We start from the raw sequence: 26,947 nt of genomic DNA on the forward strand, positions 1-26,947 counted from the left end.
TCCCTGACAGCTAGTGATCCTAAACATTTTTTCATATGACCGTTAGTCATTTGGATTTCCTCTTTTGCAAAATGTCTATATAAGTGCTTTGCCCTTCTCTTAACTGGTTGTTTGGTGTGTTGTGGTGGAGAATCTTGATCTCTTTGTATGTTCTGGTTATTAATCCTTTATCAATAGCACAGTTTGCAAATTTCTCCCATTCTGTTGGTTGCCTCTTCACTTTCCTGTATCTTTTGCAGTACAGAAACTTCTCAATTAGATGTAATGCCACTTGTTAATTTTGGCTTCGATTGTCAGTGCCTTTGGGGACTTTTCAAGGAACTCTTTGCCTGTGCCAGTGTCTTGCAGGGTTTCCCCAGTGCTCTCTAATAATTTGATGGTATCAGGTCATAGATTTAGATCTTTAATCCATTTTGAATGGATTTTTTTTGTGTAAGGTGTAAGGTAGGGGTCTTGCTTCATATTTCTGCATGTAGAAATCCAGTTTTCCCAGCACCGTTTGTTGAAGAGACTGTCCTTGCTTCAGGGATTGGTTTTAGATTGAAGTTAGTTGTAGATTCTTGTACTGATTTCTGGCATCTCCATTCTGTTCTAATGGTCTATCCATCTGTTTTTGTACCAGTACCAGGCTGTTTTGATTATAACTGCCTTATAGTATGTCTTAAAATCTGGTATTGTGATGCCTCTGGCTTTGTTTTTGTTTATAAGATTGCTTTAGTTATTCGAGGTCTCCTGTGTTTTCATATGAAATTCAGCATCATTTTTTTCCTAAATCTGAGAAGAATGTCTTTGGTATTTTGATTGATATTGCATTAAATCTGTAAATTGCTTTTGGAAGAATGGACATTTTAATATTGATTCTTCCAATCCATGAACATGAAGATTTTTCCATTTTTTTGTATCTTCTTCTATTGCTTTCTTTAGTATTTGTAATTCTCTTTATTTATTTATTTAGAATTTATGTATTTATTTATTTAATTTATTCACTTATAATTTGTTTATATAATATATTAATTTTATTTATTTATAATTTATTCCAAGATACTTGATTTTTTTTGTAGCTATTGTGAATAAGATTGATCTTAGAAGTTCTTTCTCCGGCCGGCGCCGTGGCTTAACAGGCTAATCCTCTGCCTTGCGGCGCCAGCACACCGGGTTCTAGTCCCAGTTGGGGTGCCGGATTCTATCCCGGTTGCCCCTCTTCCAGGCCAGCTCTCTGCTATGGCCCAGGAAGGCAGTGGAGGATGGCCCAAGTCCTTGGGCTCTGCACCTGCATGGGAGACCAGGAGAAGCACCTGGCTCCTGGCTTCAGATCAGCGAGATGCGCCGGCCGCAGCGGCCATTGGAGGGTGAACCAACGGCAAAAAGGAAGACCTTTCTCTCTGTCTGTCTCTCTCACTATCCACTCTGCCTGTCAAAAAAAAAAAAAAAGTTCTTTTTCAGCCATGACATTATTTGTGTATACAAAGGCTGTTGATTTTTGTGTATTGTTTTAATATCCTGCTACTTTACCAAACTCTTCTGAGTTCCAATAGTCTCTTGGTGGAGCTTTTTGATCCCCTATGTGTGTTATCTTGTCATCTGGAAATAGGGATAGTTTGAGTTCCTCCTTCCCAATTTATATCCGTTTGATTTCTTTTCTTTCTTTTTTTTTTTATGACTTGCAGAGTTAGACAGTAAGAGAGAGAGAAAGAGAGAGAGGTCTTCCTTCCATTGATTCACCCCCCAAATGATCACTATGGCCGGCACGTCACGCTGATCCGAAGGCAGGAGCCAGGTGCTTCTCCTGGTTTCCCATGCGGGTGCAGGGCCCAAGCACTTGGGCCATCCTCCACTGCCTTCCCTGGCCACAGCAGAGAGCTGGCCTGGAAGAGGGGCAACCGGGATAGAATCCGGCGCCCCGACCGGGACTAGAACCCGGTGTGCCGGCACCTCAAGGCGGAGGATTAGCCTGTTAAGCCACGGCGCCGGCTTGGATTCTTCATTTCTAAGATTTCATTTTGATTTCCCTTTAAGATAGCAATTTCGTGGGAGAAATTTTCTTTCATTCATGTACAGATTTCGGTAGTTCATGCATTTGCTTCTGATTACTTCTAAATAATCCTTTGATCAATTTTTTGAATTCCTTTTTTGGCATTTCTTCAATCTCATCATCTTCACAATCTAGTTTCGAAGTGTGGTGTTCTTTTGGGGGCATCATGTTGTCTTTCTTATTCTTGCTTCTTCTATTGGTGTGTTTGTTTTTTGGCATTTGTGGAGATAATTCTTGGTTTCTTTGGTTTTTCACTGTGGTGGCTTTTATCTTTGTACTATGCCTCTTCAGATTAGTGGAGTGTCTGCTTTCGATGAATACCTAGAGTCCTGTGGTGGGTGTGACCAGGGAGCTCTGTTTAGTTCTCCAGGGTGAATGACATGTCTGAGGTGACACACCTGGTTTGGTGTAAGTCTCCTCTTTTTTTTTTTTTTTTTTTTTTTTTATTAGAGGGGAGGGTTGTTCTTGTCTGTTGGTGTAGACTCAGCTGAGCTTCTGTCCTCAAAGGATAGTGCTTGGGTGCTAGCCCCAGTGGGTATATTATTTGTTTGCTCTGCCACAAGGACTTCACAAAGGATCTGTGCAGTCCTCATTGTAAGCTCAGATTTTCCCCAGCAGTGTCCCTTACCAGGTCACCACAGAGCCCTGTGCGTGTGAAGCCTCCCACATTGACTGCCCAAAGTACCAGCCACACCCTCAATTCTCCCACTCAGCCTCAGGGTTTTCACTGTCCTGGCACACAAGGCTCCCAAACAGTCACGAGCACCCAGCTCCCTGTGTGCCCCCCCCACCCCCCCGTTAGACTCAGGAGGCCCTGCTTGGCTGGATGCTGGGCGTGGGCGTGATCTGGTGCAGCTGTTAAGCATGTCGAAAATGGTGCCTCTTCTCTATCAGCTTTTTACAGGATGTCTTTGCAGAGTGATTGGGGAGAGAAAATGTGCCCCCTCCCCACTGTGTTTTCTTCTCTAATTTGGCAGGTACATTATCCCCCACAGGGCTCCAAGTTGGATTCCCTCTAGGCTCTTCCTGCAGCTTTTTCACCAATGGCTTGGGCTGCTGCAGTCTGGTCTCACCTCATTCTCCAACGCTGGTGTGGAGGCTCTCGGCTGCTTGGGTCCTGAATTGTGGGCGTCCACCTCCACATGAGTCCACTACGTCCCTTTAATTTGCGTAGTTTCCTCCCTCACTCTTCCGAGTCTGCACTGTTTCCACTTTTTAAAAACTGTCTTCTCCTGTGCCACCATCTTAATCCCAGCTGTTGTTTTACTTTCATTTAGGAAATATGTGTTTAGCATTTATTTCCTTCTCATTCACATTAACAATTACATTATCACAGCTATTTTTCTATTGTTAAAAGCTATTTATAATGGAATTCTTGGACACTGTTTTTAAAAGATTAGTAACAATATTTTCGGACTATGAGCTAGTGGGCTGACTTCTTTAATAAGCTAAAAACTTACTACATTTCATTTATTACATCTTACTAAGCTTGTGGTCATTTAATCTCCAAAAATATCCAGAAGGGGGCAGCATGGATTTGTAAAAACAGTCATATGAGGTATCTAACCTAAACTTTAGTGTTTATGCATTCATCTGATGGTATTAGATACCTAGCTCTTAGAAACAGATAACATGAATAGTCCAGATGACTGTATGTATACTACTTTATCTAATGTGCACAGCAAGTATGAGCAGTTAGCAAATTAGGGCTAAAACAATATTTTACTTTTGTTCTAAAGAAGTGCCCAAAGCTTGTACCAGAACTATCTCCCATCTTAGTTTTGAATCTGGATTTTTTTTTTTAAAGATGTATTTATTTATTTGAAAGTCAGAGTTACAGAGAGACAGAGGCAGAAAGAGAGAGAGAGAGAACGAGAGAAGTCTTCCATCACTGGTTAACTCTCACTGTGCCACAGCGGTGACGCCTTGATTCTGGATTTTTAAAATTTAATTTTATTAAATTTTACATTTTATTTCAAATTTTAATTTGCAATTAATAAAATTTTATTGCAAATATTGCAAATGCAATATGACATTTTAGAAGGAATGTCAATGATTATGACATGGTCTCTGAAGGCAGAGTAAACTTTATTAGTACAATTTTTTATTTTATAGATTTATTGATGTATTTGCTTGAGAGGCAGAATTACAGACAGAGAAGGAGAGACAGAGAGAGAGGTCTTCCATCCTCTGGTTCACTCCTCAAATGGCTACAGTGGCTGTAGCTGGGCTGATCTGAAGCCAGGAGCCAGAAGCTTCTTCAGGGTCTCTCACATGGATACAGGTGCCCACGCTGTTGGGCCATCATCTACTGCTTTCCCAGGCCATCTGCAGGGAGCTGGATCTGAAGAGTGGCAGCTGGTACTCTAACTGGCACCCAGATAGGATGCCTGTGCTGCAGGTGGATGCTTAACCTACTACACCATAGTGCGGGCCTTGTTAGTACAAATTAAGCAAAAGCAAGAATCAGAACTAACACTTTTCCTTTTATTTTTATTAACTTTCATTTAATAAATATAAATTTCCAAAGTACAGCTTTTGGATTGTAGTGGCTTTTTCCCCCCATAACCTCCCTTCCACCCACAACCATCCCATCTCCTGCTCCCTCTCCCATCCCATTCACATCAAGATTCATTTTAAATTATCTTTATATACAGAAGATCAATTTAGTATATACTAAGTAAAGATTTCAACAGCTTGTGCCCACACAGAAACACAAAGTATAAAGTACTGTTTGAGTACTAGTTATACTGTTACTTCACATAATACAACACATTAAGGACAGAGATCCTACATGGGGAGTAAGTGCACAGTGATTCCTGTTGTTGATTTAACAATTGGCACTCTTATTTATGGTGTCAGTAATCACCCTAGGCTCTTGTCATGAGTTGCCAAGGCCTCTTGAGTTTGCCAACTCTGATCTTATTTAGATAAGGTCATATTCAAAGTGGAAGTTCTCTCCTCCCTTCAGAGAAAGGGAGGATGGCCTGTTCTTTCCGCTGGGATCTCACTCACAGAGATCTTTCATTTAGTTTTTTTTTTTTTTTTTTTTGACAGAGTATCTTGGCTTTCCATGCCTAAAATACTCTCATGGGCTCTTCAGCCAGATCCAAATGCCTTAAGAGCTGATTCTGAGGCCAGAGTGCTGTTTAGGACATGTGCCACTCTATGAGTCTGCTGTGTATCTCGCTTCCTATGTTGGATCGCAGAACTAACATTTTTCTAAAATATAATCACTTGATGTTCCATAATATTCTTGTTTCCCTTAACAGTTAATACTCATATTTTGAGACTATTTTCATATATTATATATATTGCTATTTTTTGAAATTAATTTTTTAGGAATTAATACCATGTAATAGAAAATACAGAAATTTTCTAAGGAAAATCTCATCATCTTTCTACCTCTCTGAATATATTTCTACAACATCATTTTTAATGATATTTTATATTCAATTTTATGGAACATTTAGAATGTTTCACATTAATTTTTAGGTCTTTTGAATCGGTATTGCCCTTCAAAAGATTAAGGATAGGTTTGTATAGCCACATTCTGCCACAATTTTCCATCATCCTTTTTTTAAAAATTTTTTTTTAATTTATTTTAAAGTCAGAGTTACAGAGAAGGAGAGCCAGAGGTAGAGAAAGAGAGAAAGATCAATTTTCCATCTGCTGCTTGATCCCTCAGTGGCTGCAACAGCAGGGGCTGGGCCAGGCCAAAACTAGGAGCCAGGAGCTTCTTCTGAGTGTCCCACGTGGGTGCAGGAGCCCAAGTACTTCCGTTGCTTTCCCAGGTGCATTAGCAGGGAGCAAGATCAGAAGCCGAACAACCAAACTCAAGCTGGTACCCTTATGGGATGCCGACCATGCATGCAGAGGCTTAACCTTCCAGGCCACAGTGGGGCCATAGTGCTTGTCCTGTTTATAATCTTTTTTTTTTTTTTTTTTTTTTTAATTTGACAGATAGAGTTAGACAGTGAGAGAGAGAGAGCGAGGGAGAGAGAAAGGTCTTCCTTCCGTTGGTTCACCCTTCAAATGGCCGCCACGGCTGGCGCTGTGCTGATCCCAAGCCAGAAGCCAGGTGCTTCTCCTGGTCTCCCACGCAGGTGCAGGCGCCCAAGCACTTGGGCCATCCTCCACTGCCTTCCTGGGCCACAGCAGAGAGCAGGACTGGAAGAGGAGCAACCGGGACTAGAACCCGGTGCCCATATGGGATGCCGGCACTGCAGGTGGAGTGAGCCAAGTGAGCCACGGCACTGTCTCCCTATTTATAATCTTTTAAGCCTTGCTATTTATATAGGCTTATGCATAGAAATACATAAAGCATGTGTGAATATAGCTCTCATTCTCATTTAGAAAACACAGGTATATTAATATACCAGTAAAATATTGGTTGAGCTTTCTGACTGGTTTCTATTCTTCATAAGTTATATCTTCCAGATGTTTTTTAATACTGTAATGTATCATGGTATTCAAGATAATGAATTTTTTCCTCTTGTGTATGTTATGTATATGTTCAGATTTAATAACCTGCTCTTGTGTAGGACATTGAAAATATCACTGCTAAGCCACTGAACTGTCAGGGAGAGGTCCTTTCACCCGTGTTGAGCAAGACTGAATCCTTTTTTGTCTATTTTGGATGGGTTCCTCTAGATCTTAAGTAGTATCCTTGATAGTAAAGAAGATTACATTGGGTATGGAGCTTTTTTGTAGTAATATAAGAAGTGATTTGGTGCCAAACCTTGCAAAAGAAGTAGTTGACTGATATTTTATTTTAGACTCAAAAGAATATCTGGTGCAAAGCAAAGACGTGTTCCTTGAGTTACTTCATTATAAGACAATATCAAAAGCAGCTAAAATTTATTTCAAAATGGCAGAAATTGTTAGAAAAAAATTGACCTTTCAAGATTACTACCTCTCAGGCAACATATTTTATGATTAGACATTCATTTAGCAAATATCTGAGTGCTTGTTATAGTCTAGGGACTCTCTATGACCAGAGATAGACTGGATGAGATAGAGTCCCTGTTTGATAGAATTTAGCCAGACTTAGCAAACAGGCAATTACCGCACAGGATGATAAATCTTATAAAGGGAGTGGGTTCAAGGCCCATAGGGAATACTTGGAAGGGCGTTTAGGAGGTCAGCTTTAGGTGGTTTGGGAAGACTTTCAAGAAAGGCAATCAGTATCTATGGTATTTGGATATATTAGTTTTGTGGGTATTTATAAAATCATTCATGGTATAAGAACAACCTCTGTGTGCAGATGAATTTAGTATTATGTGTGTTGTGTGGAGGCGTCTGGAGTTTTCCTGACTAGAACCTAACAGATCTGTCTGTGACAGGTGGAGAAGGTTTAGGCAAATGCTGGCAGGTATTTGTCACACATGGTTTGGAAGTAATGACCAAGCTATCAGAGTAATGGTGGGGTAAGGTGCTGCAAGCTAATTGTATGTGAACATCAGGGCACTTTATTTTACCCTACTTTGGCAGAATTTTTGGAGGAAAAATGCTAAGATAATATAAAAGTGTACTGAGATATATTCAAGCTGTTTGTCTAAAACGAGATTTAACAAGTTAGTAAAGTGAAATGAAAATGGGATGATACATGGTTAGAAAAGAAACATGTAAATACTAAAACTCAGTCTGTTTCCACATGATTCTTTGTTTTGAAGTCATTATCATGAGTTTTCCTCGGCCCTTGAGGATTTTCAAAACTAGTTGGAGAAGTCATTCTACTGTAGGTATGTGGAGTCTTAAGTAGTGGGTTCTGGTTCGCCGGGGCAGTTAGAACTGGGCTGTGAGAACCAAACAGACCTGGGTTGGTGTCTTCCTCTTGTGGCTACTCTAGTAAGTTATTTCACATCTTTGAGCTCTAGCAACACTTTCTGTGAAGTCTTAGTGTACAGTTTAGAAGTCTGGCCTGGCTTACCAAGGGAGCTCATTAAATCATCATTGTTGTTATTACTTCTTTTTTTTTAATGAGGAAGTTGAAAATTTATTATGTTTCTTATTTTCTTGTAGAGCTGCTGCTTCACTGTATAAAGCAGCAACAGCAAATGCAGTATATTGCCAAATTAAGATAGTATTATTCTTTCTCTGGTACTGTACAACTAACAAAAACTGTTGTGCATTTCCAGTTACTTCCAATGGAAAGAGCATTACATATGTTGACCCCAATCCAGGGATGGGTATAAGCAAGTTACATTATTTGAATCACATTATTTGTATAACTGGTTTTTACTATAGATAACTTCATGTATTCTGAATGCTAGTGCCTAGAGCCTAGTATAAAAATCATAAGATACTGTGAAGAAGATATGTATTGTGTTCATCTGCAGTCATTACAAAGTTAGAGGATATTTTCTTCCAGTAGCAGAGTTGTAAGTAGTATTTCTTCCCATCAATATTGCTAAAAGTTGCTACTTTAAGTCCTGTCCACCACTAATTTAAGATGAAACTGTGCTGGATTAAGTTATTCCATACTAGTTCATGTAAGGGTTCCACTTTCATTCCTCAATAGATTTTATGTATTTCTCATAGGCTTCTTCACTCATTAGTTGATCTAGTTCTGAAGGGTTACTCAGTGTCATCTTGATCAGCCAACCATCTTTATAACAAGATTTGTGACAAGTCCTGGGTTTTCTGCAAGGTCTTCGTTTATTTCATTTACGCTCTTGGTAGAGGAGAATAGAGTTCACTAGCAGCTTTCACACTTTCCATAGCACCAAATTCATCTTGTTTTTTTCAATTTTGTCCCAACTTAAGGCAGACTACAATAAACAACATCTCCCAAACCTTCCTGTGCAAAATTGCTGATCCCCACTACTCCAACACCATTTTCTGTTGTTATCCATTCATGTTTCTCTGAATTTACGCACTGAGAGCAGGGCGAGTCCCATACACAGCATCCGTAGGGCGCCCACCCGCAGTCATCAGGGCAGAGGCGAGTAGGGTGCGGTGGGTACCTAGGCCATGAGCGGGCTGCAGGCTGCGGCCCGCATGCTCTGTGCCACTTGGCGGTGCCATTTTTGCAGGGGTGCCTTGTATTGCATCTGTTTTCGGTTATATGTATTTTCATTTGGATGATAAAGTCCTGAATCCCAGCAGTATGTTTCTTCATTTCCAGTTGTGGACTGACTTCATTACAGACATACTGTTTCCTATGCTGGAACTACTTTTCATGTCTTTAGTTCCCAATGATGGCCAAGTGGTTTCCTTTCCAAATTAGAGATGTGTTTCCTTTCTCTGACAGTCTGACTTTGCATCTTTCTGTTGCATTAGATAGAAATGTTTCAAGATACCAAGAGCGATCAACTGGGTAAATGGGTCTTAGTTTTTCCCAATTCCTTGAAAATTATAGCCCAAAGTATTATGTCCCCCTGCTTGTTGCTTGGAAATAGGGATTTTCTTTTTTTTTTTTTTTTAACTTTTATTTAATGAATATAAATTTCCAGTGTACAGCTTATGGATTACAATGGCTTCCCCCTCCCATAACTTCCCTCCCACCCGCAACCCTCCCCTCTCCTGCTCCCTCTCCCCTTCCATTTGCATCAAGATTCATTTTCAAATCTCTTTATATACAGAAGATCAATTTAGTATAAAGATTTCAACAGTTTGCACCCACATAGAAACACAAAGTGAAACATACTGTTGGAGTACTAGTTATAGCATCAAATCACAATGGACAGCACATTAAGGACAGAGATCCCACATGAGGAGCAAGTGCACAGTGGCTCCTGTTGTTGACCCAACAAATTGACACTCTAGTTTATGGCGCCAGTAACCATCCTAGGCTGTCGTCATGAGTTGCCAAGGCTATGGAAGCCTTCCAAGTTTACTGACTCTGATCATATTTAGACAAGATCATAAAAGACAGAGTGAGGATAGTAACCAAGGATCCTAAGAGTGGCATTTACCAGGTCTGAACAATTATACAGCATTAAGTGGGGAAGAGGACCATCAGTACACACAGGTTGGGAGTAGAGCCATTGGTGGTAGAGTAGAGGTTATGATTACAAAGGAATGAGGCCCAAGTACGCTAGACAGGGCCTAGAACAAAGGACAGAGTCATTATTAGAGGAGCTAAGAAAGGTGCTGTCTAAGCTACAAGTAATTTTTCTGATTGAGAGGCAAATAGAACCTGATAGAAGGGGCTTGATAATAATCTGTTGGGCTTTAGGCCTTGTAAATTCAGAGGCCCAGACCTATCTATCTCTTCACATGGGGTGAACCTCCTAGGGGAAGGCACTCTGTTGACTTTCATTACTTGGCTGGCCTGGGAGGAGAGCTGGCCAGGTAAAGGCAGGGGGCATCTCTAACAAGAAATTTACAGTTCTGCCTGCAATGTTGCTGACCCTACTCGACCATCCCCTCAGCTGCAGTGGTCACTTTGGAAGTTGGGCTGAGTGAAGGGCTTTTCAGCTTCGAGCCACTAAGATCTGTGGCTCTGACCTGGGCATCCTTCGACTCCAGGGCAGGTCCATTTCCAGTGATCCAACTCTTGGCAGAGCTGCCAGGGCTCTTCACAAGCTGACTTCTGCTGAAGCCCAGGCTTACCACATTGAAAGCCACTACAGTGGACTGGCCTGTTGGGTCTCCTTGAGGGCAGATCACTGTACAGATCAGCCATTAATAGGCCTGCCACCCATTGCTTCTGATGCCTAGCTTTCTTTTCCTCCTGGTTTGTGTTAAAGCAGACCAGAGGATGCAAGTCAAGGGAGTGCCCGTGTCCCATCTCTAATCTTCGGTGGCCTGAACTACAAGTCTATAGTCACAGGCATGTTCTGTAGTAGTTTTTCTAAGGTAGACAATGCCCATGAGGAAAATTATATTCTCACTTAAAAACTTTCTTTCCCTTTGGTCTGAAAGGGAGGTTTTTTCTACTTACTGTATACTTTGCTGATGGCGAAGTGAATCTAGCTATGAGATTATTATTTAAGTTCTTATTTTGGCTATGCTATTACAGAAAAATGTTAGACGTCTCTTTTATAAGGTCTAAAGATTAAATTGTGCGTCCTACAGATCCTTTATAATAGAATTAGTTTCCTACCTTGAAGAGAATAGAGAAATGAAAGAACAAGTTGGGCGTAGAATAGAGAAATGAGGGATTTTCAACTCTCTGACAGGCCCAACTGGGTCATTTCTCCTGGACACTCTGGGTAGTTTGCAAACTGTTACTCTTTTAACACTTTTGCTAGCATGATCTTAGATAATCAAGGAAGAAGTTTGACCCCATTTATTGTTTTTTGTAGGGCATAAATTATAGATTTGCTTAACTTTCCTTCCTAATGTGGACACTGAAGGTTGTGTTTCTCTATATTCTTTGATATCAACATCCTTTCTAAACAAAGAGGTGCTTTCAGCATGTATGTTCCGTTCACTTACCTCTAAGAAAGAAATAATCAGATCCTTCCTGTATCTCCAGTTATAACAGTGGGGCAGTGTCTTAACCTGTTTCCATAAAGAAAAGATTTTCTATAGTTTTATGTGGGTTGCAGTGTTTCTTTCTCATAAGGACATAGGTGTGATTAAAAATTACTTGGTCATATGTATGGTGCCCTTCAAGTTCTGGGTGGAGGAGTCATGTAAAGTAGAAGGGCAGGCCCACTGGACAGCCAGCTGCAGTCATAGCTCAGGCACTGTGATAACTGAAGCCATTATTTGAGAGGGCATTAGCCCCCTGTTCAGACCAACGTTTGTGGGGCTAGGCAGGTAACTGGAGGCAGCTGACTGGTGTGTAGAGCATGGAAATGGCAGCACTTTTGAGAGTTGCTTAAAAACCTTAGAATGTATTTAGGGTCTGCATATTTGAATGCATTGTTCTCTTAAAATCATAAATATATAAGTGAAATTAAAGAAAATATTTTAATGTTTTAAAGGCAGAAGTGAAAAATACTAAGCACATTACAAAAAAGGTTCAAAGGAATATTCAGGAAACAGTGGAGGGTAGCTTTTGAGTTGTTGTATTGCATACTTTTGTTGATGCATAGGTTTTTTTTTTTTTCCCTGAAGATTTATTTATTTATTTGAAAGTCAGAGTTACAAGGAGAGAGAAGGAGAGGCAGAGAGAGAGAGAGAGAGAGAGAGAGAGCGTGAGCAAGCGAGCGAGGGATCCTCCATCAACTGGGTCATTCTCCAGTTGGCTGGAGCTATACTGATTCAAAGCCAGGAGCCAGGAGCCTCCTCTGGGTCTCCCATGTAGGTGCAGGGACCCAAGGGCTTGGGCCATTTTCTACTATTTTCCCAGGCCATAGCAGAGAGCTGGATTGGAAGTGGAGCTGTAGGGACTGGAATGGCACTCATATGGGATGCCGGCACTGCAGGTGGCGGCTTTACCCATTACGCCACAGCACCAGCCCCTACAGTTACATTTTAAAAGGTCAAATCTATCACATGTACTGACATAATAATAATAGTACTACTAGTAGTGGGAGTGATATTAACTACTGTCATATTTTGTATTCATGATATGTTCCGTGAGGAGCAGTTATTGCTGCTAAGCAGTTATACAGAGTAATGAGGCTTGGAGAAGTTACATCACCTGTCCCACAGTTAGCAAGTGGCAGAGCTGGAATTTGACCCTCAGCATCTGGCTTGAGGGCCTGAACTTACCCACCATCTATACGTCATGCATAGACTGTCTCCTAGCAGGCTTAATAGAGAGTCTGAAAACAATTACATTTCTCCAATTTTTGGCACTTTTCATTATTGATTTACAAGAGTAAATATGACTTTGAGGTATGCTTAAATATTCAATAATCTAATTTTATCTTTATATTTAAATTATCTTTTACTTTGTAGAATGAAATACAATTGCCATACTTTTGATTTCTTAAATTTCTAATTTCCTTTGCAGAATTGTGTGTTGCTTAATTATCTTATAATTTACCTTTTAGTTTTTCATATCTGATTATTTGATTTGCATTTTTTCAGTTTTAGTCCTCTTTTTATTTACTTGGGTAACACATTACTTGCTCTTTAAAATATATTGTTTTAATTCAAATTTTATTAAATGTATACTTACCATTAAAATAGAAGTTACTAAGACAGTAAAAGGTTAACTGTTAGCCTACATATAAGAGGACCATAATTAATATATTTTGATATACTTGCAATTTTTGTAACCTTTTGAAGTCCATTTATTATATACTTGTTATTATGCTATAAATTCAATGGTCTATGCGTATATCTTCATTTAAATATTGTGACATTTTCCTAAGTTATTATACTTATTCATGAAAATGGTTTTCAATGAGTTTACAACATCACCTTGTGTGAAAATGCCATATGTATTTATCAGTTTTCCTACCTTGGATATTTAATTATTTCCACTTTCCATTATTGTAAATAACACAATATTGAAAATCTTTGTGTGTAAGAAGTTTATTTAGGATTATTTCTTTTGAATAGATTCCATCAATTTTTGCATATTAGAACCTCCAAGTTTTCATGTAATTGTTTATTAACAATTTTAAGGCTTTTTTAAAAAAATTATTCATTTATTTGAAAGTCAGAGAAAGGGAGAAACAGATAGATCTTCCATTTGCTGGTTCACTTGCCAATAGCCCCTGCAGCCAGGGCTGGGCTGGGCCAAAGCCAGGAGCCAGGAGCTTCGTCGGAGTCTCCTACGTGTGTGGCATGGGCCCAAACACTTGGGCCATCTTCCACTGCTCTCCCAGGTACATTAGCAGGGAGCTGGATCAGAAATGGAACACTTGGAACTCGAACCAGTGCCCGTATGGAATGCTGGCGTCACAGGAGGTTGCTAAACCCACTATGCCACAACACCAGCCTCCACAAACACTTTGGAGTTCCTTCGAATTTCTTGTCCTCTGCTCTTATTTTCTTTTTCTCTCTTGAGGATAATAGTGTTTATATTAGCTTTTAACTAATATGTTAAGTCTCTCTGCCTGTGCTGTTGTTGGAATTTTCTTCTGATTTTTTACTTCCTTTTGAATTTTTAACACTACAGACATTTTTGTTTTTCATGTAATCCAGTTCACATTTTTCTGTGAACTTCTTTCATATTTTTGAAGTGTGAGATCTTATTCTCCACCCCAAGAAACTTGATAAAACAATTAAAAACAATAGCTTGGTTAAAAACAAACATAAAAATACTTTATCTGAAATTTATGTTTGTGAGATGAGGTAAGGGTAAGAATGACTTGTTCTTCCCTAAACTAACAATTTATCACAATGTCACTTCTTAGACAAATCTTTTTTCTCTGGTAGATAGTATCTTTTAAAACTTGTATTAAATTCTTCATATTTATTTGCTGTTTTATTCATAAGGATGTGGTTGAAGATGACTTATTTCATTTTTGTTGTCTTTCTATCAAGTGGGTACAGGAAGATGTTAAAACTAGTCCCTGAAAGACTTACTTTTCGTCTAGGATATAATTACCCAGTTGATTGGTTAATCAGTGTTTTGGTTGAATATCTTGATCTTATTTTTTAAAATAGTTGTTAAAGTTACAGCCTTTTTTTTTTTTTCTTTTTAAGAAGGGTTTCTGAAACTTGTTTTAGTTTTGTGCAGGTATGGAAATAAAATCAAATGAATTTCATAGGCTCTTCTTCCCCTTCAGGTAGGATATTTAAAAGTGATAAATGATGCATCTTCATGATGCATTTATGTTCCATAGACAGAGTTCTGGGAAGTACAAGAACTAGTGATTAAGAGAACAGTGGGATTGATTTATGGGTGAAAGAAGCTGGTCATTATAGCTTGTCAAACGATGGGCATATGGAAAAGCAGAGACAATAACAGCATGTTCACATGCAGACAGAGAAGAATTGTGCTAGGCATATAAGAGATGGCTCCTGAGATGATATGAAGGAAAAAAGTAATTATTTTAGAAAACAAATTAGCCAAAGCAGAAAATAAAAAATATCATTTTCCGTGGGAACTGTTGGGAAGTGGGATCATCTCCCCAGAGATTGGGCGGATGGGCTAAACTAGCTGTCTCTGGTTTCTGTAATTAGTGGCAGATGCCTAGAAACAGGTTCCATAAGAGGTTTCTGGGAATGGTTTAAAATGAAGTCTTGTGAAATGCGGAAGGTCAGACTGGATGACCTGGGTGGTATAGTCTGACTCTATCAGATCCGTGATAGCTTGTGGCATTCTGCAGTTCAGCACTAATGTCCTGTGAGGGTTGTTTACCGGCAAATTCTGTTAGTGCTCTCTTTGGTTTAGGATTAGAGTTCTTTTAAAATTAATAATTGACTAAAAGATAAATAATTAGCTTTGGTAGTTGTTTTGGTTCAGTATCTTTCTCCTCAATTTTTCATCAAATGTAAATGGAGTTTTTACTTTAAAAAATACAATATACTGTTGCCTATTGTTAGCTTTTACTTTTAATTAGTATTTGATGTCATGAGTGCATAATGCTTCTAGGGCAGAATTAATGCAGTGTTTGGAACATAAATTTGAATAATTTTCACCTATAAACTATTAGCCGAGTTGGTAGGAAACTCATTTCATGTTGCTCAAGTTCTGCCCCATACTAATAAAAATTTTGAAATGCAAATTATATTTTTACTCCTTTGGTCAGTTAGTTAATGATGATTGTTGGAATAGAGTATGTGAGATAGATAAGTGGGAACTGGGAAGAGAATGTTAGCGCTTTTGTGTATTTTTAGTCTTAAGAAACAGAGCTTTATGAACATTAGCTAGACAGGGTGTGGGACGGAGGGGACGCTGGTGCCCTCATTATTTCCCATGTCAGACAGGCACGCATCTCCTGGGGCAAGAGCTGGCGTGCCACAAGGAGGGTGCCAGTGCTGCGGTCACCCAGTGTGTTTCCTGGTTAATGTGTTTGCTTAGGGGATTTTCAGACTTTGTTGTATAGTTCTTACTAATTTTCTTATTAATTTTATAATTTAATATTATAATTATTAAGAACTTACTGCTAAGTAAGTTAATAGTTATAATATTAAATTATAAAAATATTTTATTTATTTATTACTAAGTTCTTAATAATTTTCAGATTATGTTGTATAGTTCTAGTCATGAAAGGGGGAAAGAAAATATGGAAGCTATTTCTAATGAAACATAAATAACTATTCATTTTAAGTTTCAAACAATGATCATTTGGTCGACCTGGCAGAAGAGTGGTCAAAAGTGGCACCATTATATAATATACACATTCACATCTGCCGTCATTGACAATGAACTTTCCTAAGGATTTATATCATCCCTTGAGGGTTGGCTGATTTAACATGAAGTTATTACGTTTAGTGAGACTCTTGAGAAAATGTTTCATTTCATCTTAAATGTGTTTATTTAAGCTCAAATAATAGTTGTAAAATGTGAGTATGTGTCCTTGTGTGTATTTTACAATGTACATGAAATACGGGCATTGAAAGATATTTATATAATTTATTAATATATTATATATTCCAAAATTTTAAATGAGTAAGTATGTGATCAGAAAAGTTTGGTATGATCATTTTCAAATAAGCTTAAAGATACGAGATTCAGAGCGGGTGTTATAGTATAGAATGTTAAGCCACTGCTTACAGTGTTGGCCTACCATATGAGCACCAGTTCCAGTCCCTGCTGCTCCATTTCCAATCCAGCTCCCTGCTAATAAACCTGGGCTAGCAACGTCCTTAGGCCCCTCTCCCACGTGGGAGATCCAGAAGCTCCACGCTCCTGGCTTCAGCCTGGCCCAGCCCTGGCCTTTGTGGCCATTTGGGGAATGAACCAGAGGATGGAAGATCTCTCTATCTCCATCTCTGCCTTTCAAGTAAATAAATAAATCTTTTAAAAAAAGATACAAGGTTCACTTTTTTTTTTCAGTTTTATTAATTACACTGTTAAAATATTTTAATACTTTATTTTGTTATAATGTTTGTCGTGTTAATTGTGTTTAGGTGACTTTCCCAGGTTGAGATGGAAAAGAAATGAAGTAGAATGGAATTAATCAAATCACAGAAAAATTGTTATTTTTGTGAAATAGTAACTCAAATCTCTGTTAAGAAAGGATTTGTGCTAATTTAACTTATTTGTGGGGAACCTGAATCTAAGTCAGGAAGAAATATGAATTGCAAATGTTTTAAAAATGCTTTTTTAATAATTTTGAGAACAGATAAGAGAAATTTATTTGTACTTTAGTAAATCTTTTAAGTGCTTTCATTTAACAGATAGCTGAAAATTGTTTATTATTACTCTGTTCATTGTTTGAATTAAAATTAATACCAGAGTGGTGCTTAAGTGATCTTTTTTCCCCTTACATTTAAATAGGCTAGAGACATTGGCTTTGTTTATACCATTAGTTTGTTTTCACATATACTGCAAAGGTAACCATCAGCAGAATTAATTAGTAGAGTAAAAATTAATGAGGTTTATGGCACTGGTTTATTTCCACTCTAGGCCAGTTATTCTATTGCAATTTGGACTAGCATTTTCTTGAAAGAAGAAAAATTAGATTTATTTTAATCCATATTTAAAAAGAAGAGAGCTATCTTTTTTGTATGAGAGTTAAGTACCTTTAATAACTATAGCTTTCTTGGGCTTAGCAATATTGATTCTTTTTGTTTTCATTCTTGATTATTTTGGCTATTTCTTGAGTGTGTCTTATTACAGCAAAGCTAAAGTTAACTCTTTAGATACTCGTTATCATTTACAGAGAAGGTCTGTAATTTATAATTTTGAACCAAACTTTTTTTGTGAGTGGAACATATCACTGGCCAGTTTTCGTCATTATTGCACTGGTGAAAGAGAAATAAAATCCTTTTTTAATTCAAAATATATTTAGATGAATACACACACACACACACACATATATATATATATGAGAAAGTATCATGTGGAAATGAAAAGCTAGAACTTCTGGAGTTATAGATCTTGTTTTACCTTCAGGCTATATTCTGCTTTCTAAAGTAGGTCTTATGCTATTAACGTTTATTTCATATGTGCTTTATTTTTAGTATATAAGAATAATAGTAACAGAGCTTTTACATCTTCTTATGAAGATGAATTGCATTTCTTTGAATCTTTGAAATTCTCCCCCTGTGTATCCGTAAGAATGGTGAAAGTTCTGACTGTGAAGCTTCTCTTGAGAGGCTGATAATGCCAAAGGTCAAACTCCTTATAGGACTGGGAAATCCTCTTTGTTTTTGCTTAGTTTGCTTGATGCCTCTACGCCTGTCTCTGCTAGACTGTAAATTATGTCCAGTAAGGAGACTTCTGGAAGAGGAGAGACTGTGCATAGTTAAGTGGTTATCAGTAGCTTTGTATAACCTCAGATGTTGAGATCTACAATAAATCATAATTTTAGGGACATCTAACATAGTAAAAAGTATTGACAAAATTTCACATTGGCTTATGCTTCATTCCCACTGCTTTTCAAAAGGGAAGTGACTAGAGTGTGAACTTTACTGAAATGACTTTGGCCTTGGGAATTAGCTACGAGGCCAGTTAGGTGTGAGACTTTAATTAAGGATTAGATCTTTTTATTGATTTATTTGAGAGACAGGGAGAGAATGATAGAGATTAATAGAGAGAACTCCTGTTTGCTGGTTCACTCCCCATATGTCTGCAATAGCTGGGACTGGGTTAAGGGTAGACGCTGGGAGATGGGAATGCAATGCAGGTCTCCCATGTAGGAGGGAGGAATTTAATTACTTGAGCCATCATCACTGCCTCCCAAGTTCTACAACATCAGGAAACTGGAACTGAGCAAGAGCCGGGACTTGAACCCAAGTACTCCAATGTAGATGTAGGGTGTTAACCACTAGGTCAAATGGCTGCTTCCTTTTTTCTGTTATTTTCTTAAAAACATTTTTTAAAAAAATTCATTAATTGGATCAGTTTTTTATTTTTCAAGATTTTTGGAGAGCATGTTAGTCAAAGTAGCAGAAGCAGAAAGCGGTAATGGATATGTGAGTGTTGTGATGGGCAAGTACCTAACGAACAGATGGGAACAGGCTGAAAGGAATAGTCTAAAGGAAGCATGGTTTTTATTTAATCATTCTGTAAGAAAAAGATCACTTTTTCTGATGAGAGAAATGAAATCACTTTTTGGCATATTAGTGTTACAAAATAGAAAATAGTTGTTAAACCATTAATGCAATAACCAATCCTTTTATAAAATGAATAATAGATATAATGATAATCTGTAGAAATGCAAAGCATCCATTGGACTGAAATGTCTGTTATCTCAAGTTGGCAGTGTATGCCTGATGTAACTGATAAATATTTTATGAACTGTGAAATAATTGAAAATAAAGGCATTATGCTATATATGTTTATTTACCCAGTTTTAGTCTAACATGCCTAAATTTAAATATTTTTGTAGTTTTCTATTTTTTTAGAATTATGAGTTAATTATAAAACTAGTTTTTATGTGCAATAAGTCAAATGCCTCTCAATTTTTAATTTTTTAAAAGAAGTCACATTTTGTGTTTCATTGCATTTTACATTAAATTAGAAAGCTTATCAGGGAAAATGAAATAAGTAACCTTAACTACTGCTTAAGAAAATAATATAATATTTTAATAAAGGTTTATAATGCCATCTTTTTTTATAGAAAGCTTCTATTTGATAAATATAAATTTCATAAGTACAACTTTTAGATTATAGTGGGATGCCATCTTTCTGAACTTAAGTTTTTTTAAGATTTGTTTATTTATTTGAAAGCCAGAGTTACAGAGAGAAGTAGAGACAGAGAGAGAGAAAGATCCTCCATTGGTTGATTCTCCCCACAAAGGGCTGCAATGACTGGGTCTGGACCAGGATGAAGCTAGGAGTCAAGAGCTGCATCCTAGTCTCCCATGTGGGTGGCAGGGGCTCAAGCATCTTCTGCTGCTTTTCCAGGCCATTAGCCGGGAGCTGGGTAAGAAGTGGAACAGCTGGGACACGAACCGGCATCAATATGGGATGCTGGTGTTGCAGGTGGTAGCTTTACTCACTATGCCACAATACTGGCCTCTGGACTTAGGTTTTTAACTTCTAAATTTAGTGGACACCTATTATGCTATTACCATGTTTAAATTATTATAAAACAAAGGATACAAATAAATCTAACAAAGAATAAAGATATAAAACACTTTTGTGTTTAAGAACAGATAGTTAAACCTTGGTATTTTTGTTTTATCAATACTGTTCTTTGTTCAAAAATTAATTTAAGGTTGTTTACATAAGTAAGCATTATTTGTTAACAAAAATAAAGCTAAATCATGATAAGAAAATGAGAGTCCACATTTGTGAATGTAAGCCCAAGTTCCTGCATATTATAGACAGAAAATCTAGTCTTGGTTTTCTTAGCAGCCAAAACACATAAAATGGACCAGTTGGGATAGGTTTCGCCAAAGTGTGTTCCTGTAAAACTAGGTGTAATATGGTTACCATGACAATTTAGGGGCAAATGATGTTGTATCCCCTTCTAGCGATAAACCTTCACATCAGCATTCTAAAAGTCCATGGGAATTCTGTGGTTAAAACAACTGCATAGCTCAGTGTTCGCTAGTCACATTTGGCCACCCCTCACCCACTTTTTCCTTACCTAATATCTATCAACATTTTTCGTTTGGGGAGTCAGAGAGATATTGATCTTTAGCTCAAACAGTCTGTTTGCTTAGGAAGCAGCCCAGCAGGGTGAGGTTTAAGTTTCTCCTGCAGATCCCACAGAAGGGAGAGTACACTTATAGTGCAGGGGGCTCATCTTCAGTGAATAGCCACCCTGTATACAATCATGACTTTCAGATGGCTTTTTCCATAGGCTTTCTTTCAGCATGATTAGACAATGTAATGTAATAAGTCACTAAGAAGTTTTCCATTGCTTTTAAATTGTCTTACAAAAATGTAAAGACATTAGTATTTAATTTTCTACATTGTAGTTTCTGTTCTCTGCTGCTATTGAAAATCTTTAGCATCTTTGATTATCTATATCCCATCCTGTTCTAAAAAGGAAGTGGAGGGGAAAAAAAAAACTAGAGATGAGCAGAAAACACAGAGTGGAATGTTTAATTGGTTATTGTGTGGATAGTTGGGGTGGTGCACCTGCTGACATCATAGACAGAAGCTGTGAAGGAAACCAAAGGAAACTGGGACACCTATCTATAGATGATGCGAAATAACTGTGGCTGCTCAGAGGTGATGTGGCAGTGGGACGGTGAGGGTATTGTTTTTGAGCAAAGGTGCAAGGAAGAGCGTGGGGCTAAATGACAGTCACAAGCAGAAGCACTGCAGAAAGCAGCAAACAAAGGAAAGTTCATCCTGTGGAAAAAGAACACATAATAACAGATCAATTTTTTTTCCAGCTTTGCCTGCTCAGATACAGCAGTCGTTTTAGTAAGGTCATCTTCAGATTTGAACAGTCATTTCCAAGGATTATTTTCCAATCTTTTAAATCTACAATTAATTTAGTATTTTTTAAGGGTTTTGATGAGTCAATTGAGAGTTTGATGTATAACATAAAAGAATGCATTTTTCAACCTGACCTAATATTGCAGTTGGTTTTCAATGGTAGTGAATGTATAATTACATTTGGCTTAAGTGACTGGGGACAGGCTGCATTTCACTCTGAATTTAATCTAAATATAACTAAGATATCCTCCTCTTTCCAGGCGAGAGTGCAGCACTGCATCTGCTCTGTCGCCAGTGACCACTCAGTCGGACTTCTAAGTCTGCGTGAGAAAAAGTGCATCATGCTGGCATCACGTCACCTTTTCCCTATTCAGGTCATCAAGTGGAGGCCTTCAGATGATTACCTGGTAGTGGGATGCTCAGATGGCTCTGTGTATGTCTGGCAAATGGATACTGGTAAGAGCAAGAGTAAAGAGAGAGAGAAAAAATTAAATGTGTGCATTTGATCTCCTAGAAATGACGCTCTTTTATATGACAAAAAGTCCTGAAATGTAAAACAGTTACTATTTTTATTTCTAATCACTGCTTTTTCTGAATGTTCTCATTATCAACAAATACACGCTTGTCCTCCTGTTTGTTTTATTATTCCAAATACTTGTAGATTAGTTCTCTATTGAGCATAGTACCCAGATAGGACCAACATACAGAAACAATAAGTGATTTCTGTGTCATTCATGTAGTAAACTGGGAGAAAAATGAAGAGACTGTTTTTGTCTCAGTTTCAGGAATGGTGGAAAAAGATAAAAGCTCTTTTTATTTTGTACAAGAGAAAAGCAGTACTGAGCAGTTAATTGTAGGAAGTAATTAACATTAAAATTTTGAGTTCTAGAGAGAACATTTAAAAATTAAAGTTTAGGGGCCAGTGCCGTGGCATAGTGGTTAAAGCCGCTGCCTGCAGTCCCAGCACCCTGTATGGGCACCAGATCAAGTCCCGGCTGCTCCACTTCCCATCTGGATCTCTGCTGTGGCCTGGGAAAGCAGTAGAAGATGGCCTAAGTCCTTGGGACCCTGCACCTGCATGGGAGACCCAGAAGAAGCTCCTGACTCCTGGCTCCAGATTGACGCAGCTCTGGCTGTTGCAGCCAGGGAAGTGAACCAATGGATGGAAGATTCTCTCTCTCTCTCTCTGTGCCTCTGCCACTGCCTCTTCCTCTCTATAACTCTGCCTTTCAAATATGTAAATAAATCTTTAAAAAAATTAAAGTTTGATACATTTATATATGAGGAGTGTAATATACAGTGATATATGAGTATGCATGGATTTCAAAATTTTTACACCAAAATAAACTTACTCCTTAATTCCATTTCTGTACCACCTTTTAAAGTACCCTCATATAATGTTTATGCACAGATGGCCATGGTTTTCCCTGGGAAATCTGTAAGTATGCAACTAAATATTTATTAGTTAAGGCCTTTTGAAACACATTCTGTTCTGTTCTTATGATCTTAAGTAATCATCTATTAGTAGTTAAAACCTTTCCTTAGATCCTGAGTTGTATTTTATAATTATGATTTTTTTTCTTTTTAAAAATGTTTTAAAGAGTTCATTAATTTCCTATTATATTACTTAATTCTTTACTAATTATTATTCCTTATTACATTAGTTCCTTAATACATTGGATTCTCAGGGTCTCAGCAAATGCAAGATAGTTAGTCTGGCACAATTCTCACCTTAATATGATATTAATGCAAAGAGAACAGATTCAATGTAGTTCACAGATACAATTTGTTTTAAAAAAAGATTTGTTTCCTTATTTGAAAGGCAGAGAGAGAGAGAGAGATCGATCTAGTTTACTCCCCAAATGGCACTAAGCCAGGAGCCAGGAGCTTCATCAGGGTCTCCCACATGAGTGCAGAGGTTTAAGCACTTGGGGGCCATCTTTTACTGTTTTCCCAGTCCACCAGTATGGAGCTGGATGGGAAAGAGGAGCAGCCAGGACTTGAACTGGTGCCCATTGAGATGCTGGTGCCACAGGTGGAGGCTTAACCTACTATGCCATAGGGCCAGTCCCCATAGATAAAATTCTAAAAAAACCTTTTTCTTTATTTAAAACAAACAAAAGTTTTAAAATATTTCTTCTTTTTTTTTTTTTTTTATTTATTTGACAGGTAGAGCTATAGACAGTGAGAGAGAGAGAGACAGAGAGAAAGGTCTTCCTTCTGTTGGTTCACCCCCCAAATGGCCGCTTCGGCTGGCGCTGCACCCATCCAAAGCCAGGAGCCAGGTGCTTCTTCCTGGCCTCCCATGCGGGTGCAGGGGCCCAAGTACTTGGGCCATCCTCCACTGCCTTCCCAGGCCACAGCAGAGAGCTGGACTGTAAGAGGAGCAACCGGGATTAGAACCTGGTGCCCATATGGGATGCCAGTGCCACAGGCAGAAGAGTAACCAAGTGAGCCAGGACGCCGGCCCCCAAAACTTTTTTTGAAATCAAACTACATACATATTTATGTGTTGTACAATAGGGAGTTCCCTTAAGCCTTTTTTTGAATAAGTAATGATCTCCAACGATATTTTGTGCATGTCCTTATTTCAGCTGCTAGAACATAGCTAATTTTTTTTTTAAAGATTTATTTATTTATTTGAAAGACAGAGATTTGTGAGAGGAGAGAAAGAGAGATCTTCCATCCTCTGGTTCACTCCCCAAATGGCTCCAATGGCTGGGTTTTGGACAAGTGAAAGTATGGAGCGAGGAGCTTCTTCCAGGTCTCCCATGTGGATGGTAGGGACCCCAGGACTTGGGCCATCTTCCATTGCTGTCCTAGGCTCATTAGCAGGGAACTGAATTGGAAGTGGAGCAACTGGGACTCGAACTGGTGCCTGAGTGGGATGCTGGCACTGCAGGCGGTGGCTTTACCTGCTATGCCACAGTACCATGCCCAGGACATAGTTAACCTTAACAGGAGCCTTCTTGAGGTCTGTATTTTGAAGTGTAACTTGTCTGGCTGTAAAAGAGATTCATTCTTTTTGTCAAATTTTAAAAGCACTGAAGTATTTGGAGAGAAGAAAAATGAATCTAAATCTCATTGCCTGGTGTTCATATTTTGGCATATTTCTTTCTAGTCTGTTTCTGGACATTTTTTAAAACAGACTGGCTGTCATAATACATTTGCAATTTTGTGTCTTACATTTGTGTTCCTTTATACTGTATCTCCTGAATAATAGAGTCTGTGTTTGCTGGTTTGGTCTACCTCGCAAACTAAATGTACAGTCCTTGGCTCTGGAATCAGACTGGCATGAATGTGGAATCAACCACTTGGCTAGCCTGTGACTTATAACAAGTCACTGGACTTTTGTCCCTCATTTCCCTCATCCATAAGTGTAGGATAATAGTACTTCCTATTTTATAGTTTTGTTGGAAGAATGAAATGAGATGCTATTTCCCTGGTGTGTGGCAAACTGAATGTTAGGGTGTATACATCTATGTATATCTGGATACACCTATAGGTTTGTGGGTTTACATGCGTGTGTGTGTATTTTGTATTGCATTAAAGCAACATGCTGCTTGATAACTTGACCAGTATGAAAAAATATTTTCTTTGGGATTAATTTAGTGTTAAAAAAAGTTTGTATGGTAATAATGACATTTGTAAAACACTGTATTAAAATACTGTAGATATTAAGTTAGTATTAATAAAATGTTAATCACATAAATTTGATGTATTTTAAATGGAGAAGAATAATAAATCTGCCTAGGACTTGTTTAAATTAAATTAATACAGTTTAGGGATAGAGTATAATTTTCCTGAACTTTTTAGACATTTATATGACATTTGACTATTTCAGATACTTTAAATATATTTGCAAGGAATATAGGATAAAATATGAAATCCTTCACAAATGAGACTTTATTGAAAAGAAAAATTACTTTTCTTGTAATTTTTCTAGAAGGAAATAAAACATTGCCCCTAATCTTAGGGATACGGGAGGATGTTAACCTTATAATAAGTTTAGTACAATTAAGCCTAATTTAAACACAATTCCATAATCTTGAAATTTTACAGTTACCCTCTGACTTCCAGGAGAACTCAGGTGAGCAGTCAGTTACTTTGGCATTCTTAAATCGAGATAAAGATAGAGAATGCAGATGCATTGCAGATTTCAGCTGTAATAGGAGGTATACATTGTTTTTTCTCCTTGCTGTGCAGGCTGTAGCTGGTGATATAAAGGTCCCTGTGGAGTCAGGCAGGTACATCCTGAAGGTATTGACATTATTTATTTATTAAATTTATTTATTTATTAGATAAATAAAAAATGAAGCTAGATAAATCAGATTCAGCCAGGGTTTGATGTATGAAATGTATTTAAACTCTGAGGAGCTACTTGATCCCTCTTCGTGGTGTTTTGGGAATGTATTTTACAGTGAAACCTTAGTGTACTAAACCTGCTCAAGCTACTGGGCCATTTTCCCTTCGCTCTCTTGTTTTATACTGAGCGTTTCTATTTTAAAACACTTAGAATGTCTTTCCTTTATACACTTATGCAGTATTTGCTTTTATTTCTCCCGTTCAAGTAGGTGGTTTTGTTAGCAGTATTTACTTGTATAGTCCTAGTGAAATGAGGTTGAAGCTAATAATGTAAATGAAATTGCAGAGATGGAAGCCCAGAATCTCTTGTTCTTTTATGGTGACAGCTCTATTATATGTAATAGCAACATGATAGTTATACTGGGGCCATGGAAATTATTCCTTCACAGTTCTTGTTAGAAAATTAGTGAGATAATTGCAGTGGGATTGGACCAGATGAACCTCTTGACTCCTGCTTGTGGGCGTAATAAAGGTGAGCCAGTGACCTGGGTGGTGGCTGCTTCTGTATGGAGTTATTTATGGGCTTCAGGGTCAACTGTCTGATCTTTCACATTTGATATTCCCATCAAGTGTGCTGTGTGGTTCCACAGGCCTTTGACAAGGTCAGAATCCTGGCTATTTGTGAAACAGTAGCATGCTTAAGTCATGACAGATAATACAAGCCATAAACAATTTATTTAAAAGTCAGTGTTACAGAGAGAAAGGGAGAGACAGAGCGAGATCTTCCTTCCATCTGCTAGTTCACTCCCCAGATGGCCACAACAGCCAGCTCTGGGACCAGGCTGAACCTAGGAGCCAGGAGCTACTTCCAGGTCTGTAGCATGGGGCCCTCTGCTGCCCTTCTCAGGCCATCAACACGAAGTTGGATCAGAAGTGGAGCAGCCAGGCCTTGAACCAATGCTCATATGGGAAGCTGATGTCTTGGGCGGTGGTTTTCCCTGTTATGCTACAATGCTGGGCTCAAGAATGGAGTCCAGCAGACTTAACATTTATATTGATCTTCATTGCTTTGGGCAGATGCAGATTCCATCCGAATCATTTTTTTTTGTCTAATATTTAATTTTTCTTCTAAGTGTGCAGACAACAGACTCTTTCTACTTTTATTTGTCTGAAAAATATTATACCTTAAATGTAAAAAGACATTTTTCTCTGAGTATAGGATTTTAGGTCAAGAATGGTGCTCTGTAATTATATAGATGTTTTCTTGAGTAGTTTCTTCAAAGTCATGCACTAATCTG

General features: G+C 38.1%; 1 protein-coding gene across 1 annotated transcript in view; it reads left to right on the plus strand.

Annotated features, from left to right (window-relative positions):
• The window catches only part of WDR7 (WD repeat domain 7), a 376,393-nt gene that overhangs the window by 56,134 nt on the left and 293,312 nt on the right, over nucleotides 1–26,947 (plus strand). The window contains exon 13 of the mRNA XM_062201720.1: nucleotides 21,605–21,800. Coding sequence (XP_062057704.1) covers nucleotides 21,605–21,800 — 196 coding nt within the window. The remainder of the gene's footprint in view (nucleotides 1–21,604; nucleotides 21,801–26,947) is intronic.

This window comes from Lepus europaeus, chromosome 9 (genome assembly GCF_033115175.1).
Source record: "Lepus europaeus isolate LE1 chromosome 9, mLepTim1.pri, whole genome shotgun sequence".
NCBI classification, from domain to species: domain Eukaryota; kingdom Metazoa; phylum Chordata; class Mammalia; order Lagomorpha; family Leporidae; genus Lepus; species Lepus europaeus.